The 25,260-nt window shown below is 42.7% G+C and overlaps 1 protein-coding gene across 5 annotated transcripts in view; it reads left to right on the top strand.

Moving 5' to 3' along the window:
• Nucleotides 1–25,260, top strand: part of IL20RB (interleukin 20 receptor subunit beta) — a 37,286-nt gene that overhangs the window by 7,895 nt on the left and 4,131 nt on the right. For 3 of the 5 annotated variants that reach the window (XM_072792604.1, XM_072792603.1, XM_072792605.1), the window contains 5 exons: nucleotides 8,518–8,644; nucleotides 10,234–10,424; nucleotides 15,462–15,586; nucleotides 17,761–17,911; nucleotides 21,409–21,551. In XM_072792604.1, the coding sequence (XP_072648705.1) occupies nucleotides 8,518–8,644; nucleotides 10,234–10,424; nucleotides 15,462–15,586; nucleotides 17,761–17,911; nucleotides 21,409–21,551 (737 nt within the window). Of the gene's footprint in view, nucleotides 1–8,444; nucleotides 8,645–10,233; nucleotides 10,425–15,461; nucleotides 15,587–17,760; nucleotides 17,912–21,408; nucleotides 21,552–25,260 lie in introns of all 5 variants that reach the window. The other 2 variants (XM_072792607.1, XM_072792606.1) reach the window with 2 other exon arrangements.

Below are 25,260 nucleotides of genomic sequence, written 5' to 3'. Positions count from 1 at the left end.
CCCATTACAAGATTCCTTAAAAACTGAGAATCTTTTCTGGATTCAGTGAGAGAGAGAGATGGGAAGACAGAAGAGAAGGCAGGAGAAATTTGAAGCGTGAAAGGGACTTAATTAGCCATTGTTGATTTTGAAGATGGAGAAAGGGAGCCTTGAGCAGAACGTAGGCAGCCTCTAGAAGCTGGAATGGCAAAGAAACAGATTCTCCACTGAAGCTTCTAGAACAAATGCAGTCCTACCAACTCACAGGCCCCTGGAGACTTCTGATCTACCGAACTGCAATATAATAAATCTGTGTTGTTTTACAAGAGGCTAAATTTGTAGTAATTTGTTACAAAAGCAATAGAACACTTAATAGGCTGTGTGTGTGTGTGTGTGTGTGTGTGAGAGAGAGAGAGAGGAATCAGCATTGTGAATGAAGCTCTGTGCAAAATATGTTGCTTAGTTTTGCCCATTCTGAATCTTAATAGTCAGGTCATGGTCACCAGGCTCAAGACTCTATTGGAAACATCACCAAAGAGGCTCCACCCAGTGGTCTTTCTTAAGACACTTAAGTGAGACTGCTAGAATGAGAACAATACAATTTTCTATAGAAATAAAAGCATAAATATTTACAAGGAATCAAAAGATGATACAGGGAGTTTCAGCATCTCTCCCCAACCCTCATCCAACGGCTGAAGATACAATTCTTTCAGATTTTGCATCCTCCTCACTGTGGCTAATCTGTCTTTCCTGTCCACACCTCAAATTTACTCGCCTCTGGCCCCTTGACTGTACAGTTGAGCATTAAACAACACACCAATCCCAATGCAGTAGAAAACCCAGTATAACTTTTTATTTTTTAAGATTTTGTTTAAAAATACTTTATTTATTTTAGAAAGAGAGCATGAGAGGGGGTAGAAGCAGAGATGAGAGAAGCAGACTCCCTGCTGAGCGTGAAGCCCAACTCAGGGCTTGATCTCACCACCCTGAGATCATGATCTAAGCCCAAGTCAGGAGTCTAATGCTTAACCAATGAGCCACCCAGGCGCCCCAGCCCCCATATAACTCTTGACTTCTCCAAAATTTAATTACTAATAGGCTACTATTGACCAGAAGTCTTTTTTTTTTTTTAAGATTTATTTATTTTTATGATACACACACACACACAGAGAGAAAGAGAAAGAGGAAGGAGAAGCAGGTTCCTTACCGGGGGCCAGATGTGGGACTCGATCCCGGGACTCCAGGATCGCACCCTGGGCCAAAGACAGGCGCCAAACCGCTGAGCCACCCAGGGATCCCCTATTGATCAGAAGTCTTACCAAACCTTATCATTAACATAATTTGTATGCTATATATATTATACTCTATTCTTTTAATAAAGTAAGCTACAGAAAAGAAAATGTCGTTAAGAAAATCAAACGGAAGGCCACCTGGGTGGCTCAGTGATTGAGCATCTGCCTTTGGCTCAGGTCGTGATCCTGCGGTCCTGGGATTGAGACCTGCATCAGGCTCCCCATGGGGAGTCTGCTTCTTCCTTTGCCTCTATCTCTGCCTCTCTCTCTGTGTCTCTCATGAATAAATAAATAAATAAAAATCTTAAAAAACAAAAGAAAATCATAAGGAAGAGATAACACATTTATAGTAGTGTATTTATAAAAAAAAGATCTGTGGGTAAGTGGATCTGCAGAGTTCAACCCCTTGTTGTTCAAGGATCAGTTGTATTCTTTGTTTTTGCATTTGCCAATTTACATCAGGTAGAGTCTTTATTAACTGGTTTCTTCAGAGACTTCAATACACATTGCTCCTGGCTGATTGATGACACTTCTTGTTAATGAGAATGCTGTGTGGATAACAAAGTTTTGTGTGTTTTTTTCTCTCTTTGTCTTCTCAAGTCCAGAGTCAGCATTCTGTAGCAGTGGGACAGGATTTTTTTTAACCCTTTGACAGTAGAAAGAGTCACTACCAGTTTGAGTTCCCATTTCATAGAGTCATTTCCTATATCCTATTTCGTGTCCTAGCAGAAAACAAATCCTTCCTCATGCAGTGCCATGATACTTCCTAGGTAACTCTTTTAAATGGCATCAGTAGTTCATGGGCATTATTGTTTTTCCATCTCATACCCAGTGTATATGTGCTACATAAACATGAGTAAAACAAAGATGAAATTCAGAATACACTATAGAAATAACAGGATATTAAGGATGTTGCCTTTAGGGCTCAGAAAGAAGCAGTAGTTTTTTTTTTTAATATTTTATCTATTTATTTGTTTGAGAGAGAGAGAGAGCCCACAAGCAAGGGGGAGGGGAGGAGTTGGAGAGAGGATAGGGAGAAGGGAGGAGATAGGGGGAAGGGAGAGGATGGGGTAGGAGTAGGGACAAGCAGACTCCCCACTGAGCAGGGAGCCTGACTCTGGGCTTGATCCCTGGAACCTGGGATCATGATGAGAGTTGAAGGCAGATGCTTAACTGATAGAGCTGCCCAGGTGCCCCAAGAAGCAGCAGTTTTCATCTTGATACAGTAATGACACTGAGTGTTTTGTTCATAATCAAGTTAGATTTGGAAATTCACAAGTAGAAGGGAGTCACACAAGTGCAAATTATTGCACTAACATAATGGAGCCACTTAAAGGTTGGGACATCTTTTGCTGTTTTCCTGCCTAGGTGCCCCCTCATGAAGAAAGATATACCCAGTAATTCAACCTCAGGGTGTGTTGCTTAAATCCTGAGTGCCCTAATCATCAAATCACCCTCCGTAAACAGGTCTCTTTCACTGATTTAATTGACTAGATCTAATTGCAGAGCTTTACATTTTTTCCTAGGTTCATTTTCATACTGAGTTTATCTCATCATGATCTTTAATTTATTCTATTTTTATTTTTTTAAGATTTTATTTATTTATTAATGAGAGACACAGAGAGAGGCAGAGACACAGGCAGAGGGAGAAGTCGGCTCCATGCAGGAAGTCCAGTGCGGTACTCGATCTCAGGACTCCAGGATCATGCCCTTGGCCAAAGGCAGATGCTCAACCACTGAGCCACCCAGGCGTCCCCATCATGATCTTTTAAAATGTATCCCATTGGGATCCCTGGGTGGCGCAGCGGTTTGGCGCCTGCCTTTGGCCCAGGGCGCCATCCTGGAGACCCGGGATGGAGTCCCGCGTCGGGCTCCCGGTGCATGGAGCCTGCTTCTCCCTCTGCCTGTGTCTCTGCCTCTCTCTCTCTCTCTCTCTCTCTGTGTGTGTGACTATCATAAAACTAAAATAAAATGTATCCCATCATTCAGATAATCAGAATTAATACTATATTTTTTAGGTATGATGACATCATAGTTGTATTTTTTTAACTGAAAATTTGTTGAGGAAATTCTAGATTCACATGCAATTATAAGAAATAATACAGGGAGCCCAGGTTCCCCTCAAGTGGCATTTTGCAGAAGGATAGCACAATATCACAACCAGAATTTTGACATCATTGATACAATCCCATCTTATTCTGATTTCTCCAGATTTACTTGTACTCATTTGTGTATGTATGTGCAAGTGCACAAATGTGTGTATCTTTGTGTATTTACCACCACAGTCAAGATACTGAACTATCCCAACATCACAATGATACCTCCTATTGCCTTTTATAACTATACCTCCTTCCTCTTCCTCCCTTCCCTGTTTCTAACCCCTAGCAATCACTAATCTGTTCTCCATTTACAAACTTTTATCATTTCAAAAATGTTATATAAATAGAATCATATAATATGTAGCTTTTTGGGATTGGCTTTTTTCAGTCAGCAAAGTTCCCTGAGATTTCCTAAATTATTTTGTGTATCATTAGTTTGTTCCTTTTAATTGCTGAATAGTATTCCATGGGTGGATATAGCATAGTTTGTTTAAGCATTTAGCTCTTTTTTTAAAAAAAAAATTTAAATTCAGTTTGCCAACATATAGTATAATGCCCAGTGCTCATCCCATCAAGTGCCCTCCTTAGTGCCTGTCACCCAGTCACCCTATCCCCCCCACCTTACTCCCCTTCTGCAATCCTTTGTTTGTTTCACGATTAGGAGTCTCTCATGGTTTGTCTTCTTCTCTAATTTTTCCCCACTGAGTTTCCCCCCCTTCCCTTATGGTCCCTTTCACTATTTCTTATACCCCACATATGAATGAAACCATATGATGATTGCTCTTTTTCTGACTGATGTATTTCACTCAGCATAATACCCTCCAGTTTCATCCACATCGAGGCAAATGTTAGGTATTTTCCTTTCTGATCGCTGAGTAATACTCCATTGTATATATATATATATATATATATATATATATATATATATATATATATACCACATCTTCTTTATCCATTCATTTGTTGAAGGACGTCATGGCTCCTTCAACAATTTGGTTATTGTGGACTTTGCTGCTATGAATATTGGGGTGCAGGTGTTCTGATGTTTCACTACATCAGTATCTTTGGGGGTAAATACCCAGTAGTGCAATCACTGGGTCATAAGGTAGCTCTATTTTTAACTTCTTGAGGAACTTCCACACCGTTTTCTAGAGTGGCTGTACCAGTTTGCATTCCCACCAACAGTGCAAGAGGGTTCTCCTTACTCCACATCCTCTCCAATATTTGTTGTTTCTTGTCTTATTAATTTTAGCCATTCTCACTAGTGTGAGGTGGTATCCTTAACCATTTAATTCTTGAAGGACATATGGGTTGATTCCAGTTTGTCTGTGGATATTCATGTGCAGATCTTTTGTGATATAAGTTTTCATTTCTTTGGGATAAATGCCCAAGAGTGAAATTGCTGGGTTATATAGTAATTACAAGTTTAGTTTTACATGAAACTGCAAATATATTTTCTAGAGTGGCTAATACCATTTTACATTCCTGCCTGCGATGTATGAATGATTCAGTTTCTCTGCATCCTCACCAGGATTTGGTTTTGTTGTTTTTAAAGATTTTAGCCATTCTAATAGCTGTGTAGTGCTGTTTTATTGTGGTTTTAATTTGCATTTTCCTAATAGCTAATGATGTTCATGTACTTTTTTGCCATCTGTATGTGCTCTTCAGTGAAATGTCTCTTCATGTCTTTTGCCTATTTTCTAATTCTGCTTTTATACTATTGAATTTTGAGAGTTCTTTATACGTTCTAGACATGAGTCCTTTGTGAAGATACACAGCTTGCAAATATTTTCTCCCATTCTGTAGCTTGTCTTCTCTTTTTTAAATAGGTTCTTTTGCAGAGCAAAGGGTTAATTTTGATGATGTTCAATTATAAACTTTTCTTTTTTTTTTAAAGATTTTATTTATTTATTTATTCATGATAGACACACAGAGAGAGGCAGAGACATAGGCAGAGGGAGAAGCAGGCTCCATGCAAGGAGCCCGACATGGGACTTGATCCCAGGACTCCAGGATCATGCCCTGGGCCGAAGGCAGACTCCAAACTGCTGAGCCACCGAGGGATCCCCTCAATTATAAACTTTTCTTTTTATGAATATTGCTTTTGGTGTTTACTCTTTGCTTAGACCTGAAGATTTTTTAAATGTTTTTTTCTTATAAGTCTTAGAATTTTACATTAAGTCTATGATCTACTTTGAGTGAGGAATTTAGGCTGAGATTTATTATTATTGTCTTGCAGATGTCCTATTGCTCTAGTATTGTTTGTTGAAAAGCTATCCCTTCCTCTACTGAATTGCTTTTGTACCTTAGTCAAAAATCAGTTGAACATATTTGTGTGGGTCTATTTCTGGGATCTCTATTCTGTTTCGTTAATCTGTGTCTTTTTAGTTTAGTCTTTTTAGTTTTTCCCAATTACTATAAGTCTTGAAATTGGGTAGATTTATTCCTCTCATTTTGTTATTTTTCAAAGTTGTCTTAGTTATTCTAGTTCCTTTACTTTTTCTTATTCATTTTAGAAAAAATCTTGTCTATATCTATAAAAAACCCTTGATGGGCTTTGATAGGAATTACATTAAATCTGTTTATCAATTTGGGGAAAATTACCATTTTAATTATGTTGAATTGTCCAATGCATTAACTCAGTATGTATCTCCATTTTTTAAGATTTCCTTTGAAATCTTTTACCAGCACTGTAGAGTTTTCACCATATAAATCCTAGATGTGTTTTGCTAGGTTTATGCCTAAGAATTTTTTTTTTCAGTGATTGTAAATAGTATTTTAAATTTTGGTATATAAGTGTTCATTGCTAATATGTAGAAGTATAATTTTTTTGTTTCTCTTGTATGCTATGAACTTGCTGAACTCATTTATTAGTTTTAGGAGGTTTTTTTTGGTTTGGTTTTTTGTAGATTCAATGGGATTTTCTTTCTTTCATTTTTAAAGATTTGAATTTTTTAAGTATTCTCTACACCCAATGTGGGGCTCAACTCACAATCCTGAGATTGAGAGTTGCATGATCTCAACTGAGTCAGCCAGGTGCCCCAATTTCATGTGATTTTCTGTATAGCCTATCATGTCACCTGCAGACACGAGTTTCATTACTTCACCCAATCTGTAATGCCTTTTACTTCTTTTGTTTGCCTTATGGCAGTTGCTAGAACTTGCAGTACTATGTTGAATAAAAGTGGTGAGAGTGAACATCCTTGCCTTGTTCCTGGTTTTAGGGGGAAAGCATTTAGTCTTTTGTCATTAAGATATTGGCTCTAGGGTTTTTGTAAATGGTTTTTATCAAAATGAGACAACTACCTGCTGTTCTTAACTTGAAGAGAGATGATTTCTTTTTTACATTAAGAATGAGTGTTAGATTTTATAGGTACTTTTTCTGTGTCAGTTGATATGACTGATTTTTTTTTCATTTATTGATATGGTGGATTGCATTAATTGATTTTCAAATGTTGAACTAACCTTGCACCTGGAATAAATCCTACTTGGTCGTGATGTATGATCTTTTTTATATATTATTGAATTTGGATTGCTAGCATTTTGTTGAAGATTTTTGCATCTAAGTGCATGAGATATATTATTTTGTTGGATTTTGTTTTTGTTTTAAAAATATGTACTATCTTTGTCTGATTATGATTTCAGGGTAATATTGGCTTTGTAGGATAAGTTAGAGAATTTTTCTCTTCTATTTTTTTGAAGAGATTGTATAAAATTGGTGTTAAATTTTTAAAAAATATTTGGTGGCCTTCTTCAGTGAAACCATCTGGGCCTGAAGATTTCATTCTTAAGATTTAAAAAATTACTAATTATAGTTGTATATTTACATAGCTATGTAATACCCACATTTCTGACTATAGAAATGTGTTGTATACTTTACCAGAGGAAAGATGTTGGAGAGGACCATGCCCCACTCCCCTGAGCCATCCCCCCTGCATCTGGCTCTTTTCCTTTTCATCCTTTGGGTGATTACAAAGTTAAGTGAGGCAGGCAGGAAGCTTCCCTGTGGGTAACCCAGGTGTTTCCTTGCAGGGCTGGCTGGGGATACTGTGAATGAGATGGACATAGATCACCAGGGTTCTACATCAGAGAAGGAAGGGCATAGGCGGGATATCCCCAGCAGCCCCTCATTCCCTTGTGGTCACAAGGCTTGATAACGAACAACAGGTGCCAATCTGGAGACAGGCACAGAGATGAAAAGGCTCTGGGTGAGGGCCCCAGTTCCTCCCCCACTGTGTTACCGATGTTATCACTGCAGTTGTAACAGCAAAGGAGGCAGGTGTTAGGCATTAAAACAGAAGTGTGTAAAAGTGGGAGGAGAAGGACCATAGAAGAAGATCCAGGCTGCACCCTGGGCTGCATGCAAAGATGAGCCCCAGGACGGCTCATCTCCTTAGTACAGGTTCAGTTTCACAGGTCTCTTTGATTCTGCATGAAAACCACAGACCCACTGTGTGCACACTCTGGGCACACCACACACACCTATGCGGGAGTTACTTGGATCCCAACTGGCTCAGGGGTCTACGGTCTGCCTGGGGTGGAATCTCTAATTTGGCTTGGTGCCCTTTGGGATTGTATTCCTTCCACAGCAGGCCTAAGCCTGCACTTCCCAGCAGGCAGCTGATACGCCATTTGGCTTCTTGGGGAATGTGAAGGAATATGTTTTGGCACCCGATGATGGCAAAGCAGGAGGAGAAAGTGGCAGGAGTCTGCATGGGTTTGGTCACATGGTTAGCAAGTGGCAGAGTCAAGGCCTACATCTAGGTGGATCAGACATAAAAGCTGTTAAGTAATGTGCTTCAGTTTTCTCATTTGTACAATGGAGAAACCAATGGTCTGTACATCCCAGTATGATCATGAGGATTACATGAGATAATCAGGTAATAATCTAACACATGGCCTAGATAGAACACAGTGAGTACTCACAATACTAGCCATTATTATTATTAATGTTAATATGCCATTTATCATGAAAGGCAGAATTACAATTATGGCAGCAAAAATTTAGCGTCAACACAAGTATGATGACATTAGAATTGTTTCTGGTTCATTAACACGTAAGGCCTTTCATTAGAAACTAATTTGAAGCTGTGACATTCCTCTGATACGAGTCCAAATGTCAGCCCGTCTAAATGCCTCAATCCCAGATGGAGTGGCTGTCCTGCCTGCCCCTCAGAACCTCTCTGTACAATCAACCAACATGAAGCATCTCTTGACATGGAGCCCAGTGATTGTGCCTGGAGAAATAATATACTATTTTGTTGAGTACCAGGGGTGAGTTTTTTTGTTTCTAATTTTTCTTCCTTTAATGAGTATTTGATTCCTGGAGGTAGAGTCTTCATTCCAAAGCTTAAGGAGACTTTGTGAGCCCAGGGATAGATTATTTCCCATGATCTGCCTCCTCTGTCTGCATGGACATCAGGACAGTTGAAGAAGCAAAGGAAATAGTCCTGTGGATTTGACAGTGAACTGTCTGGGAATGTAAGTGTATATAAACACATTTTGGTAGAGCTTCTTTTCAACAATGAGCCAACTGTCCAATACTAAAGTAAATCTTAAGAAATGTATTTGACTCTGATCAAAGTGGATTAATCATTGGAGATGCATATCCTTTGGAGGTGAGAGGAGACCTCAGTTTTCCTGACTCTGGGCATGCCCACAGGAGCCAAAATAAATCATGACCCTAAAGGTTAGCTGGACCTGGGGTCAAGCAGGTCTGCTTTTCTCCAGGTGTCCAGGTTCTGAGAGTTGTTGAGGAGGGACAGGGACATAGAAGGCACTCAGTCTGTTTCATTAACAGTAAATACAAACTGAGCACTTAAGTGTGTAGACATTCTTCTAGGCTTGGGGTACAGTTGACAGGGTTTCTAGATATGGGAAACTTATATTTAGAAGAGGAGACAGACAGTAAAAAGGTAAATAAATAAATATACTGGGTCTACATTGTCCAGTGTGGTAGCACTAGACACAGATAGCTATTTAAATTGAAATTAATTAAAATTACACTAAAGTGTCTGTTTTTCAGTCATACTAGTCACAAATCAAGTTCTTGATAGCCATATATGGCTAGTGACTACCATAATGAACAACACAGATATAGAACATGTTCTACTGGGCAGCACTGCTCTAGGTGACTTCAGATAGTATTCTGTGCTAGGAGGAAACCTGAAAGGCTGATGCCATAGAGAGTGGACTCTGAGGTGCCTTTTAATTAGGTGGTCAGGGGAGGTCTTTCTGAGCAGGTGATATTTAAGCTGGCATCTGAAGGATAGGAGGAGCCAACCAATGTGAATAGTGGGATACAACTTTTGAGACACAGTGAACAGGTAATCAAAGATCCTAAGGTAACAAGAGTTCAGCATGTGGGAAGAGTGAAAAGAAGGCCAGTGTAGAGGGAATATCATGTTTAGGGACAGAGTGAGAGAGAAGGCCAGAGAGTCTTACAGACCACAGGGAAGAGTTTGGATTCCATTCTGAGTGCTTTGGAAGCCATTAAGAAGAGAAATGTCACAATCTGTTGAGTGATGAATGGTTTGAAGGACAGCAGAAGTGGAAGCTGGAAGATCAATCAGGAGACCATAGCAAGGTCAGGGATGACAGCAACTGAGACTGGGAGGGGGGTTGCTGTAGAGATGGAGAGGCCAGGACAGACTGGAGTTTACACCTCCATTTCCCTTGTTTAGTGATAAAAGGACTAAGAAAGAATGGATGGTTGGTGAGGAAATAGAGTGAAGGAACTGGAGTGTGGAGAAAATGCTTGTTTTGCTGACCCAAAGTAGGTGAATGAGGCAGTTACTTGCACCTGTCATTGTGCCTGGGTAAAAGGGGCTGGAATGACACTGTGCCCTCCTCTCCTTGGCCAGGGAGTATGAAAGCCTGTACATGAGCCACATCTGGATTCCCAGCAGCTGGTGCTCACCCACTGAAGGTCCTGCATGTGACATCACTGATGACATCACTGCCACAGTGCCATACAACCTCCGCGTCAGGGCCACCTTAGGCTCACAGACCTCAGCCTGGAGCACTCTGCAGCATCCCTTTAATCGAAACTCAAGTAAGGCACTTCTCTCCTTACTCCCCTACTTCCATTGGCCTTACCTTCAGGAACCACATTCACTGCGACTTTCAGGATTCTTGTTAGCATCAAACTAGACTTGAAAAGCCAGAGCACCATGAACAAAAACAGTCCTAACTGGCCCATTTCAAAAATTACCAACTACTTGGCACATGCCCTCTCATTCTGAAAGAGACTTTCAAACTCATTCCTGGCTGTCTCCGTCAGAGTCTGCAGATGGTGGGGAACATGGAAGGAGAGCTGTTCTGAAGTGAGGACATGGAGCTGGGATTGCTTCTTTCTGTCTAGATAGCACCTCAATAAATCTTACATTGCTTTCCATCTAGTGCCTCATTAACCTGATATTTGTTCCCTGCATGCGCAGCTTCTTTGTGCAATAGGATCTATAGATTTATCAGACTCACCAGAAACAGTAACTGGGAAATAAATAACTTTTCTATAGTGATAGTACCGGAAAATGATTGAGAAAAAAGTATGGCAAAAATCCAGATGGGTGGCCAAATATGGCAGAGTGCAAACAATGGCCAGTGTGTAAAAAGGGTGTGTTTGTTTGGAGAACAGCAGGAGCAAAGGCTGGTCACATGGTAAAGGGCTTTCCATGAAACCTGTTGAAATCAGCAGAGGGGAGTCATGGATGAAGAGAGGGTGTAGGCCAGGTCTATCTTATACACTAATCACTCTGAATGCTGTGTGGAAAGTGAACTGAAGTAGGACAAGTCTGCAGGGCAGGGGAAGAGTGAGAAGGGGGTTGTCACTCCAGCTGAGCCAAAATTGGTCTTGATCCCAGGAGTGAGTAAGGGGACAGGAAGGAGAGGGCACATTCCAGAGACATGGCTGAGTTAGAAAGGACAGAGCTTGAGTTATTGGAAGATGAAGTGGGGAGAGACAATGATGGTGTCCAGCTTCCAGTTGGGGTTGATGAGAACATCATCCAAGGCAGAGAACCCAGGAGGAACAGGAGACACTCCTGGCTTTGGGCTCTTTGAGATGGAGGCTCCTACAAGATAGCATGCTACAGATGTCTGATTGGCAGCTAGAAATCAGGCCCTTGGGCTCAGACAGGCCAAGTTCAGGCACAACACAAAATTTTTTCTTAAAGATTTTATTTATTTATTTGACAGAGTGGAGAGAGAGCACAAGCAGGGGGAGCGACAGGCAGAGGGAGAAGGAGGAACAGGCTCCCCGTCGAGCAAGGAGCCAGGTTCCGGGCTCCATCCCAGGACCCTGGGATCATGACCTGAGCCGAAGGCAGACACTTAAATAGCTGAGCCACCCAGGCACCCCAGAATTAATAGTTAAAGGCTTGGGAGCAAATGAGATTGTCCAGGGACAAGATATGAGGACAAAGAGAAACCAGGACAGGATCCTGGAAGCTTTGGGGTTTAAAAAGTGAATAGAGGGAAGGGCACCCATAGGTGGCCAGGCAGGTAGTGCCCTGGAAAAGAGCTGCTGATAGCCTGAAGGAGGGCCCTAAATGGGTCCTTGGGAAAATGGCTTCATGGAATATTTGGGATGGTGATGAGGCTGCTAGGTGAAGGATTGAGTGGAGGGGCGGGGAAGGAGCAAGGCAGCTCCGCCCCTGAGAACAGGCAAAGGCAATAATGTGACCAGGCTGTAGCTATGGGAAAGGCAGGGGAAAGGCCTTTGGTGAATTCTGCTTTCTTGATGTAGCAGAAGATCCTGTGCTGTGAGTGAGGACAAAAGAAGGTTTAGGGCAGCATCTATAGCAATAGGATAAGTCAAAGGTTACTGAGGAGTGTATAAGATTGGGTAGAAATCAGGAGGATTTAGAAGATCAGGGGGCCCAAGCTGGAAGGGGCTGAGGAAGGTTAAGACAGATTTGAAGGGGAATTTGGCCCTCTAGAGTCAGGTATGATTCAAATCCCAGCTCAGCCATTGATAGCTGACACCCTGCCTGCCTCCTCACCCGCAGAAAGGGCAACAGTTTGCCTGGCTGGGTAGTGACGGGGACTATATAAGATGAAACATGTAAATAGTCAGGGCAGTGCCATCCTATCATAGCACTCAGCTATTGGTAAGTGTTATATTATTGTTGCCCAAGGGATGCTTAGAGCTTAGAGCCAGAGAGTAGAGTAGGGAAGAGGTGGGGGCAAGAATGGGACCACCAGAATGGGACACCAATAAGAATTTTGGTGCAAAATGTGACTTTCTCTGCCCAGGCCTCTTTCCCCAGGCACTGAGAGGATACAGCAGACTCAGTGTGATCCCAGTGCGAGGCACTGGAGGAGACTGAGGGACACTGGAGGGTGCAGTGCCCAGGCAAGACCCAGAACTACCTCTCTTCAGCATCTAAGAGCCTGGGGCTCCAGCCAAGACCATTGCTAAGGACTGGCAGCTATTGTTGGAAAGGAAGGTACAGGTCAGATGGAGGTCAAGTGCTTATAAAACTACATGGGCAGGGGTGCGCAGTAACAACTTGTGCTTGAGAAGACCAGTATAAACAGGAAAGGATCTTACTGCTGGAGAAGCTGAGGAACAGGAAGGAGCCTCTGTACCTGCACCAGAAGGTAAAAGATGTCATCCCATGTGATCCCTGTGGAGGTAGAGTAAGCTACAGAGTGAGGATGGAATTGTCACTCTTAAAGGGACATTAAATCTGTTCCTTTGCCTTTGAAAAAGGCCATCCCAACTTCTCCCCAGGCATGTGAAAAATCTTGTTTTAAGGCTCTTCTGAAAAGGTTCTCCTACTCCTAAGGGGACACCTTGTTGAGAGCAGAGGTTCTTTTTTTTAAAGATTTTACTTATTTAATCATGAGAGACAGAGAGATAGAGAGAGAGAGAGAGAGGCAGAGACACAGGCAGAGGGAGAAGCAGGCCCCATGCAGGGAGCCCAACGTGGGACTCGATCCCAGGTAACCAGGATCATGCCCTAAGCTAAACCGCTGAGCTACTTGGGCTGCCTGAGAGTGGAGGTTCTTAACCTTGATGACACATTCCAGTCATGGCAGAGATTTAGAGCCATGTGTCCAGGGCCTATCCACAGAGAGTCTGATTTAAGTGATCTATGTGCGTTCTGTTCCTGGGAGTTTACGATTTCCCCAGGTTGTTCTCATGGATAGCTGGATTTGAGGTCCACTCATAGGGAGGCTAATACCCCACCAGCAGAGGCTAGAAATGTGGAAAGACATGGGCTCAAATTCTGGCCATTAACTGTGTGACAAGTCACGTAGCTTCTCTGAGGCTCAGTTACATCATCTGAACAACAGGAATCATGTTTGTCTTCCTATGCTTGCTGGATGGATGAAATGAGCTAAGTATATAGAATGCATAGGGCAGAGGTTCCTGTCCCAACACTGTCAAGAATGTTCCTCTGAACTAAAATGACTTTAGGTCATTTTCTCTAATTCTATTCTCAATCAATTTGGAGAAGAGAGGATCCAATTTTATAATGTTTACTTAAAACCGAAGCTTCTGAACTGGTTATGTTTTGCACAGTTGGTCCCTGACTTCCTCACTTCTCCTGTCCCCTATCGAGGTAGCTCTTCAAATGCCAGGAAATGCTTTGCTCTCCAAAAACTTCCTCCAGGAACTGCTTTTCCTCTGAGTATCCACGGACCCCAGTGCAGGGGGATTTAGCTCAGAACTCACTCCACTGTACTTCCCAAGCCAAGGCCAAACATTGGGGTGGCCCTTCTGGTCCTGCAGTGTCTAGATCTGACAGGCAAGTGTGGATCCATCATCTGTAGCCAGGGACTGGAGGTTGCCTGTGTATGCCCTCTGTTCTTGGTCTGCTGATGGGAAAGAATCCACAGGGGCTGCTGGCCTCCCTGTTTGGGATCCAACAATGTGAAAGATGCGTGTTTGTGCTTAAGGTGTAATTTCTAGAGTTGACTACTGGAATTTGTAAAATCCTCTGACTTTCCAACATTCCCATTAAAAATAGGAAGTGAAGAATTCTTGGACCAAGAATAGAATCCAACCCATTCACAGGCTGCTGATTTCCTAATGCTTGAAAGTCATCAACAGCCAGTATATATCACTCTTTGAGCTACAGTGATACACATGGCCCTGCAGGTATGTTCATTCCTGATGAGCAAGGAATGGACCCAACTGTTCTGTATAGACCTGAGCTCATGCAGGTGTTTGGCAAGCATTAAGAAATGACATCTGCTCACTTAGATGAGTCAAGGTGAGGAGCACTTTCTGCCCCTCCACCAAATAAAGAAAGAAAGAAAAAGAGGAACTGGGCTATAAAATTTTAAAACAGAGAAGTTTACCTGAGTACTCTGTCACTTTTCTTGAGTGTGTGTGCCTCCTGAAGAAGGAGCAGAGGACTTTATCATGGTCAAGGAGAGGAGTGAAAAAAGAATTGTAGTTAAGTCTTTGTCATTTAAAACAATTTGCTCATCATTCAAAATGCATTTACTGAGTATGCTCAATACAAGAAAGTATTGGTATACAGTAGTCCCCCTTATTTGTAGGGGATATGTTCTAGGACCCCCAGTGGATGCCTGAAACTGAGAATAGTACCAAATCCTACATATACTGAGTTTTTTCTTATACAGACATACTTATGATAAAGTCAAATTTATAAATTAGGCACAGTAAGAGATTAGCAACAACAATAATAGAAGAACAATGATAACAATATACTGTAATAAAAGTTATGTGAATGTGGTCTCCTCTCTCAAAGTTATCTTATTGTGCTGTACTGGCCCTCCTTCTTCTTGTGATGATGTGAGATGATAAAATGCCTCGGGAGGAGTGAGGGGAATGACACAGGCACTGGGTATTGTTAGGCTACTATTGACCTTCCGATCATATATCAGAGGGAGGATCATCTGTTTCTCTCCCCATCACAGGTAACTGAAACCACAGCAAGCAAAGTCTCAGATAAGGGGGATGACAGTCCAGCTTCTGCATGCTGGGAAGTTACACACACCCCCTTCCCTACAACCCCAGCATGTCTCTACTGATAATTTGGTTCTGGTCTCTCAGGATGGAAACCAGTCCTGCCTGGGACTGGCTTTGATTCTCCCTTCATCTTGCCAACAGCCATCCTCACCCCACCCGTGATGGAGGTCACCAAGGATGGCTTCCACCTGGTTATTAAGCTGGAAGACCTGGGACCCCAATTTGAGTTCCTTGTGGCTTACTGGAGGAGGGAGCCTGATGCCAAGGTAAGACTTCCAGTCTTGGCCTTGGAGTCCGGCCTCAGGGAAGGAGTCAGACCACTGAGGGGTGGGTAAGGAAAGCTGTCCCCTGAAGTGTTCACCTGTCCAGGGGTGGCCTGAGCATGAGCAGGCCTGAGTGCAGGGTGGGAAAGGAGAAATGAGAGCAGCTGACAATCCTAGAGCCTCCCCTTCAGAGAATTGCCTTGGTCCACCCCAAGTTCAGGCCAGATTTGCTGAAGTATGGGGGGTTGCCTCTTTGCCCTAAACTCAAACAGTATGATCCATAGTACCTTTCAGGGCATTCCTTTCTTCCTCCTCATCAGCCTGTCTTTTCGGCCATTCTCCCTGGCATGTTTAGGTGCAGGAGGCCAGGGTGTTCCAGATAATCTAGATGATTTCAAAAGCATGTGAAACTGGCACAAGCCTCTCAAGGGTGTGTATCAGGGTAGGGTGCAGAAGTCAGGGCAGAGAGCCAGGGTCTGGCTTGTGAATAAACCTGTCTAATTATCAGCTAGTTGGCCATTCAGAATGCCTAGATGGGGCACTGCCTCATCCTACTGTGGGATAGTTACTGCAGAGTGGGTTGGGTGGGATGTCAGCACTCCCAGAGTGAATGAAGAGCTGGAGCTTGAGCAGGAACTGAGGGATAGTCAGACCCTGAGACTCTGTCCAAGATGCTTTGTGCTTGTGCCAGTCAGCACAAGGAAAATGAGCTTTATTGTAAGTCTGGATAGGATGCAGTAAGGGGTTTTCTCAGATTTATGGGCAGAGCTGGCCTAGGCTACCTCTGACCTCACAGCAATATCTAAGGGGCAAAACACATGTCCTATCACCTACTGAACAGGGGCTATAGTTTGGCTAGTTTCCCCTGAAAGGTGGTATGTAGGTGGGGCAAGCAATAATAATGGCTTCCAGTATTTACTCCTGCTGGGTGAGGGCCCAGTAGTAGGACATGACATTGCCAGCCAGGCAGATGGCATAGTATGGGGGACAGACCAGGACCTGGGCAAGAAGGAGCATGCAGCTCCCTTAGATTCCTTGGGATGGAGCCCACTCCCCACCCTTGGTAACAGGCAGGGCCAGTGCTGAGAGAGGAGCAGGTACCCTGAGTCACTGGGGCTTGGCCCAGATAAGCCTCCACAGGTTCAAATGTGTAGCACAGGGTTCAGTGGGTGGGTGGAGGTAGAGAGGTACACAGATGGACAGACAGATGGGTAAATGGATGAATGTGTGAGAAGACATATCCTACTGGCTCCATTGCTCCCGTGCACTAATCCCCCTGGCAGCACTGGCCCTGCCAAGCCCCCAGGCTCAGTCAGATTTCTCACCTTCAGGTGTCTGTGTAAATGTTACCCTATCAGGGAGGACTTGTTTTAATCACTCTGCTTAATGCCTACTCATCATCCTACCTCCTTGCTCTGCTTCCTTCTGTTTCATAGCCCCTGCACCACCTGACGTGTCACACAATTGTCTGTGTCCCCTGGCGTGAGCTCCATGAGAGCAGGACCTTGTTTTGTTCAGTACTCTATCTCAGGGCCTATAATAGTAACTGCCATGTAGGAGGTGCTTAATAAAGAAATAAGAATGAATGAACAAGGGGTGCCTGGGTGAGCTCGGTCAGTTGAGCATCTGCCTTCGGCTCAAGTCATGATCCCAGATCCCAGGACCCTGGGATTGAGCCCTAGGTCGGGCTCCCTGTTCAGCAAGGAGTCTGCTTCTCCTTCTCCTTTTGCCTCTCCCCCTGCCTGTGCTCTTTGTCTCTCTGTCAAATAAGTAAATAAATAAATAAATAAATAAATAAATAAAACCTTAAACCCTAAAAAAAAAGTGAATGAATGAGAGGGAAACTTCTTTTTTTTTTTAATTTTTATTTATTATTTAAGATAGTCACAGAGAGAGAGAGAGAGAGAGAGAGAGAGAGAGAGGCAGAGACATAGGCAGAGGGAGAAGCAGGCTCCATGCACCGGGAGCCCAACGTGGGATTCGATCCTGGGTCTCCAGGATCGCCCCTGGGCCAAAGGCAGGCGCCAAACCGCTGCGCCACCCAGGGATCCCGAGAGGGAACCTTCTATATGCATCCCAGAAAGGAAATATCTAGAACTTTTCTTCCTTGGCTCCTCTTGCCCTTTCCTGTCCTGTTTCCCTCACTCAGGGTGTAACTGTTTTCTGATTTCCTAAAGGAACACGTCAAAGTGGTGAGGAGCAGGGGCATTCCGGTGCACCTGGAAACCATGGAACCAGGTGCTGCATATTGTGTGAAAGTCCGGACGTTTGTGAAGGCCATCGGGAGGCACAGCCCTTTCAGCCAGGCAGAGTGTGTCAAGGTGCAAGGTACGACGGCCTGCCTCTTCCCTGGAGTCCTGCCTGCACAGGCAACAGCCCCTCCTGGTGGCTGCCTGGCTGCCTGGCTGCCTGCTGGGTTCCTCTGGTTCTGAATTTCCCCTGGGTTTCACTGACCTGCCTGCCAGCCGGGTGCATATCTGTGCTTTCCTCTAATTTCCCTAGAGGCAAGAGTTCACCCTAGGGCTGGTTGGGGTAACTTGAGCAGCTGAGTGGAACACTTTCTTCCTGAAAGTCTCCTAGGCTTGAGGCCAAATGTTGCAAGGCTGGTTTACCCTGATGGCAATAGCCTGGGAACCAGAGTGGGCTTGGGGTGCCAGAGAAGCAGCCTGGAGTATGAGACTCAGTCCTTGCAAGAAGCTCCCCCACACCACTGTATATCATCGCTGCTTTCTGCTGGAAGGGACCCAATGCATGTAGAGTTCTTCTGTTTGACTTAATTTTTCTCCCTTGAATTTTATTTATTTATTTATTTATTTATAAGATTTATTTATTTGAGAGAGAAAGAGAGAGAGAGAGAGAGAGAGAAAGAGCGCACAAGTGGGAAGGACAGAGGGAAAGGGATAGAGAATCCTAAGCAGACCCTGCACTCAGAGCAGAGCCTGATATGGGGCTCTATCCCAGTACCCTGAGATCATGACCTGACCTCAGATGCTCAATTGACTGAGCCACCCAGATGCCCCATCCCTTGAATTTTTTTTTATAGTCTAAAACCCTACAGTGTTAAGAAATCCTTTGAAAAGAAACAGAACAAAACTCCACATCCCACAATTCTGCTGCTAATAATACCACTAAGTGACATTTTTGTGTATAATTTTTAAAAAATTATTCTAAAAATTTAATACTTTCACATGATTCAAAAAGTATAAGATACATTGGAAACTCTCCTTTCTATTCTTTCCCATCTTTGCAATTCCAGCCCCTCCCCCATAGGTATTAGTTTTTTGTAAATCCTAAAGATTTTAAAATGAATAACAAGTAAATGAGAATATTTATATATATTTCTCTTCTTTTTAGCACAAATAGTAGCATACTCTATGCATTGTTTTGGATCTTGTCTTTTTTACTTTATGTATCTTATAGATTTTTCCATTTTGATAAAGAACTTTCTCATCCTTCCTTACAACCTCATAGTATGTAGTTGTGTGTAAATATAACAAATTTAACCAGTCTTTCATTGATGGGCATTTTGTTTTTTTCCCAATATTTTACTTTTATAGCCAATGCTTTAATTAATTACCATGTACATGAACATTTTGCTGGTGTGAATATATATATAGGATAAATTCCTGGGAGTAGAGCTGCTTGGTCAGAGGCATACACATTAGAATTTGGACCGCCATTCCCAAATTACTCTGAAGGTGGTGTGACTGGTCCATCGCTATGCATGTGTAGGCACACGTTGTAGTCGTGTTGCACACACACTCTGTGCTTGCTCTTTCCACGAACATCACATTCAGCACGTTTTCCATGTGAATTTTGATTACTGTTTTATACAACTTTAAAAATTATTTAAGTAAAAAAAATCATTTAAGTCTAGTTTGTTAAAGAATTCAAACAACACAGAAATATGTAAAGTGAGAGGTACATGTTCTCTGCTCTCACCCATGTCACTCAGGAGGTTTCCTCTGGCGGGTTTGACATTTAATCTTCCAGTCATTGTGTGATACCAATGCTCAGAGGCACAATGGAACTGTACTGTGCTTACCATTCTGCATGTGGCTTGTCTTCACTGAGAAGTATATTGAGACATCTTTTCATATTAGTACATGGGGATCTACTTCATTTTTAAAGAAGATGCATAATAAGTGAATTTATTGATGTGCCAAAATATATGTAACCATTCTCCTACTAATAGATATATTCTTTGCTTTCCAGACTTACCACTACAAATCATGCTGTAGTGAACAAATCTGTGTATATCCCAATTCCCATTTTAATAGCTGAATTCCTAAGCTACCATGCTGATGTCTTATAATATATTAAATCATCTCCTATTTTGGGGTAATTAGATCATTTCTATTTTTAGGCTGTTTCCACTTGTTTTTGATGATGATGTTCATTGATTCATTCATTCATTCAGTGAATACTTATTGAACATTGACTATGTGCCAGTGCTGGCCTCATTGCTGGAATGTAGCAGGGAAGTCCCTGTCCTCATAGAAGCATATCCTCTAGCTGGGGAGACAGGCTATAAACAAGTAAACAAATGAGATATTTTCAGTTGGTGGTATGTGTTATGAACAAAGCACACTAGAGCATACATGGACATGGAGGTGGATGTATGTCACTTTAGGTGGAGAGAGAGGCTGGGGGCAGCCCAGGTGGCTCAGCAGTTTAGTGCCACCTTCAGCCCAGGGCGTGATCCTGGAGACCTGGGATCAAGTCCCATGTTGGGCTCTCTGTATGGAGCCTGCTTCTCCCTCTGCCTGTGTCTCTGCCTCTCTCTCTCTCTGGTCTCTCATGAATAAATAGATAAAATCTTTAAAAAACAGAGAGAGAGACAGAGAGAGAGAGAGAGACTGATTATGAGGCTGTTGCCCTAGTCCAGATGTTGCTATGAACTGTTTTACGTATATAATTGTTTTCTTCCTTGAAATTATTTTTTGGAATCCATTCAGAGGAATAAATGAAAGGGTATGAACGTTTTGTTTATCTCTTGAGGGTGTACTGCCAAAGTATTTTCCAAAAGCTTTGAAACAAAGTACAGTTTCCACAGCCACATATGTGAGACCACCATTTTCCCTGCAGCCTCATTGGCTGTGCTGCCCTTCACAAGATGGGTGAGTTGTCTGACCTAGAGGGGTACATGAGTTGCTCTACATTACATAGAACAGAAAGAGGGGAACAGAACCTATTACCCCTTCTACATCTCCAGATGCTCACACTTGGCACTTTCTGATACATTTACTTCATAGAATGGCCCTGGGCTTTGGAGCCAGCCCTACCGTGTGAACTGGGGTAAGTTACAGAACGCTAGCAGGGACTCAATATATCGCAATTATAACGTGACTGTTTTCTGAAGTCAGTACTTTCCTCCATAATGTGAGCCAATGCCAAGAGCAAATTGTGAAACACATTTTGTTTCCAGTTACCACCCAGATCCCTTCTGTGCTGTTCTCTTCCGGCACCTCCCCCTCATCCTGCCGGGGTCCTGGCACTCTGCCTTCCTCCTGGCAGCTGCGCCAAGGTACGTGCTAACATAGCTAGTGGCTTAACACATGAGGCTCCTCCCTTTCCCTTCCCAAGAAAAAGATTTTAATCTTCCCTGAGGCTTTCTGGAAACAATGCCGTAATCTGGACTCTAAAAAGAATGATTTTAATGGTGGTAATTTTAGTCACTAAGGCATACATCAAATCTCAGGATGTTGGCATCTGCCGTCTTGGCCAACGTGCAAAGCCAACGCCAGGAAAGCAAGAGAGGCCAGAATTGGTGATTTCATCTTCACTGTTGTCTCCTAAGCTTGTCCTTATATTTTCATTTCCAGGAGAGGCCCTCCCTCTGGCACTGGCCCTGTTTGCATTTTTTGGCTTCACGCTGATGCTTGTGGTTATGCCCCTTTCCGTCTGGAAAATGGGCCGGCTACTCCGGTACTCCTGTTGCCCCGTGGTGGTGCTCCCTGACACCTTGGTAATGCTATTTTTTTCTCCATTCAGCATGACACTTACCAGATGTACTTTGAGCCTTAGCCTGGCATGGGTACACATTCTATGGCTTTATAAGCATTTGCACAAAGAGAAGAGGAGTCATAGGAATCACTTCTAATTAGAGGGGCTGGGAGATAACCCCTTTCTCTGGGGAGTGGTACCCTTCCTCAGGCTCCCGTCAGGCCACTGATGCTTGCCCTTAGGACCTGGCACAGGCAAGAGAGCAGGTGTGTTACACCACCCAGGATGTTCAACATTTCGAGTCATGCACAGTCTTACTCTTCTAGACTGGCCTGCAAGGATTCTTGGTCCCTTGCCGTAATTAAAACAGCAGCTACATCCAATAATATGTCCCAACCCAACATATTCAGTTCATGTGCCAGGAGCATCATTGGTTCTCAGGGCAAAGTACATGTGTGTGAAGCATGGACAGTGGACACTAGGCCACAGGTTTGAGTCTCCTGGTCACTAGGTTCTATGCCCATCCCAGGGTGGGAGAAAAGCAAAAGCAGGCCTCCAGCAGCTACCTTTGTTCTATTTTTCTACCTCCTGGGCCCTCCATCCACCCCAGACCTCAATACACAAGGCAGCACAAAACAAAACAAAGCAAAGCAACAACAAATGAAAACAAACCCATCCTTGTCACCTCAGGGATTTCTCACAGTTCTCTCCTGGGAAGAGGGAGTTAGCAGTCAGTTTCTCCAAGACAACTAGAACCAGAACTGCCTGTAGTTCCTTATCAGCCTGGAGTCACTCTTGTGATATCTGCATGGCTCTGAGAGTACAGGCTATGTTCTCCCTACACAGGGAAGTAATCCTCCCTGGGACCTACTCTCCAGGACACCCCTTCACCTTGTTATCCTAACACTAGCTCTCTTTATCTTTCCAGCACTTCTACATAGTCCTAACTTTATCTGACACTAGTGCAGAGTTAAACAACAGGCACTGATCTAAGGCTTTATGTATATTGACTCATTTCATTTTCCCTCTTCCATAATTGCTTACCAATGTGCGTTTCATCAGCACCCTGCTAGCCCACTCTGAATGACTAAATGGTTAACCATGAAGGCACCGTAGTGTGGTGAACACTGGGGGTATGGCAGGCCTTTCCCCTTCAGCAAGAACCTGAGGGGTTCAGAGTTTCCAGGACCATTAAAGGACTCATATTCTGCATTTGTTGGAGTAGTGTTTTATAAATATCAGTTGTGTTAAAATGTTTGATAATCCTGTTCAGATATTTTGGTGTAGTTTTATTAGTTATTAAGGCAAGACAACAAAATCTCTAACTAGGAGTGTGGATGTGTCTGTTTCTATGTTTGTTAACTTTTCCTTCATATATTTTGATGCTCTGTTTCAGTTGCCTACATATTTGACATGTCTTCTTCAGTAATTGAGTCCTTTATCATCACGAAATATCCCTCTTTATCTCTAGCAATATTCCTTATCCTGATAACAATATTGCTCTTCATCGTTTACTGTTTGTACGGCATATCTTCCATATTTTTACTTTACACGTATCTGTGTCCTCGTATTTATTTATTTTAAAGATTTTATTTATTTATTCATGACAGACACACAGAGAGAGGCAGAGGGAGAAGCAGGTTCCTTGCAAGAAGCCCGATACGGGACTCGATCCCAGATCCTGGGATCACTCCCTGAGCCCAAGGCAGGCACTCAACTGCTGAGCTTCCCAGGTGTCCCCTGTGTCCTCATATTTAAAGTATGTCTCGGGATCCCTGGGTGGCGCAGCGGTTTGGCGCCTGCCTTTGGCCCAGGGCGCGATCCTGGAGACCCGGGATCGAATCCCACATCGGGCTCCCAGTGCATGGAGCCTGCTTCTCCCTCTGCCTGTGTCTCTGCCTCTCTCTCTCTCTCTGTGACTATCATAAATAAATTTAAAAAAAAATTTAATAAAGTATGTCTCTTATAGCTGTATATGTTGGTCTTAAAATTTTTTTAAATCCATTCCAATAATGTCTTCCATTTAATTGGAATGTTTAGTCCATTAACACTTAACCCTGAAACTCTCACTTTCTAACTTTTGTGTTTGTACCCATATCTGTCACTGTTTGTGGCACCAAGAGAGACTTGCCCTCAGACAAGGAGCTGTGAAACTCACCAGTGATGTTACCTTCTTCCAAGTGTCAACTTTTGGTTGCTTACCAGTGACTTAGGGAAGTTGATTTTATATATATATATATATATATATATATATATATATATATATATATAAAATCAACTTATATTTTGATCAGGTTTTTAAAGTTGTTATCTGTAGGAGGATTGGCCTGATTGGTGCTCCTCCACCATAAGCAGAAGCAGCACCTTGCAATAAAAGAAGATGTCCTGGACCAATCCAAAATGATAACGGTAGGGAAGCATCCCTGGCTGAGATGGTCACAAGCTCTTTTCCACACGTGGTAAAAAATTCAGCCTTCCTCAACTGAACTCCATCAAATTAGTCACCTTTTGTGCTATTCCTCTCCATTCTGTTACTCATGCTTACCTTCTACTCACAGGGTATTCCATTTCTAACCCTCTTTCATTTTTCTTCTTCTGGGTCTACATTCAGCAGCCCAGTAGAAGTTCTTCCCTATGTCAGGATCAGGGGACTAGGACCCTGCCAGGACCTATAGTGAGTGATGGCTAAGGGCCAGGGAGAGAACCATATAAAGTGTCCATTACTTATAGAATTTCAAGTGCACAGAAGAGCCCTCAAATGGCAAGATATCCTAAGGATCCTAATGCATTATGAGCCACACTCTAAACATAGCTCTTGGAGAAAACCAGACAACTTTAAAGGAGACTAGAAACAGGGATATTCTGTAACAGTATGACCACTTTCATCCATGGAAGATTGGTACAACTACCCTTGACTATCTTTTGCTTCTCTGTTCTCCTTACCCTCCTCCCTACACTGTTGTAGTGTCTTTCCTATGTACATTTCTTTCCATAAGGTTTTAAATTTTTATTATTTCTCCCTCGATTTTTTTAAGTGGACAATTTCTCTGAGTATATGCATTTCCCATAGTGCTGTACGAGAAATTGATCACTAGTGTCCATTAAATCCCACACAGATTCTGGAACTATATGTTACCACTGCCCTCTACTCCGCCTCAGCCTTGGCTTTAGCTCAGCCTAGCTGCACTTCAATGTTTGCCTTAGTTATAGATAATCCTCTAAAGTATTAAAAAGCAACTTCTAGCCATCCTTGCAAGACCCACGCATCTTTCCAATTAAACCATGGAAAATTACCAAGTAGAAATCCTTGACAATTCTTCAAAAATCCCTATTGAGTTCATAAGTGTTTAATTTATCTGTTTGGATTAAACATTTCATGTCTACATCTATAATTTCACGGTCGGTGATGGTTGCACTCAGAAATACACCATTAAGATTTTCTTTCCATTCAAATTTATATCACCAAGTAACAGTCTAAAGCAAAAATATATATGCAAAGAAAATTATATCAAGAATGCTCAGTGTACAGTCCCTATTTTAAAGTGTTATTTCTTTTCCTTTTCTTTTATCCATAATTGCTTTATGGGAATGGAGGCTTTGCTGCTAAAGGGTCTTCCTTTCTTTTCTGTGACTCACTTTATTCTTTCTCTTTTTGCTGTCACATTCCACTGTAATGTAGGTAGCAAGCATAAAGATGGCCCCAAGTTAGTCATTCTTCAATGCATCATCCC

The sequence above is a fragment of the Canis lupus genome, chromosome 22, assembly GCF_048164855.1.
Source record: "Canis lupus baileyi chromosome 22, mCanLup2.hap1, whole genome shotgun sequence".
Classification (NCBI taxonomy): domain Eukaryota; kingdom Metazoa; phylum Chordata; class Mammalia; order Carnivora; family Canidae; genus Canis; species Canis lupus.
The sequence above is the reverse complement of the archived record's forward strand: the minus strand, read 5'-3'. Positions and strand labels throughout refer to the sequence as shown.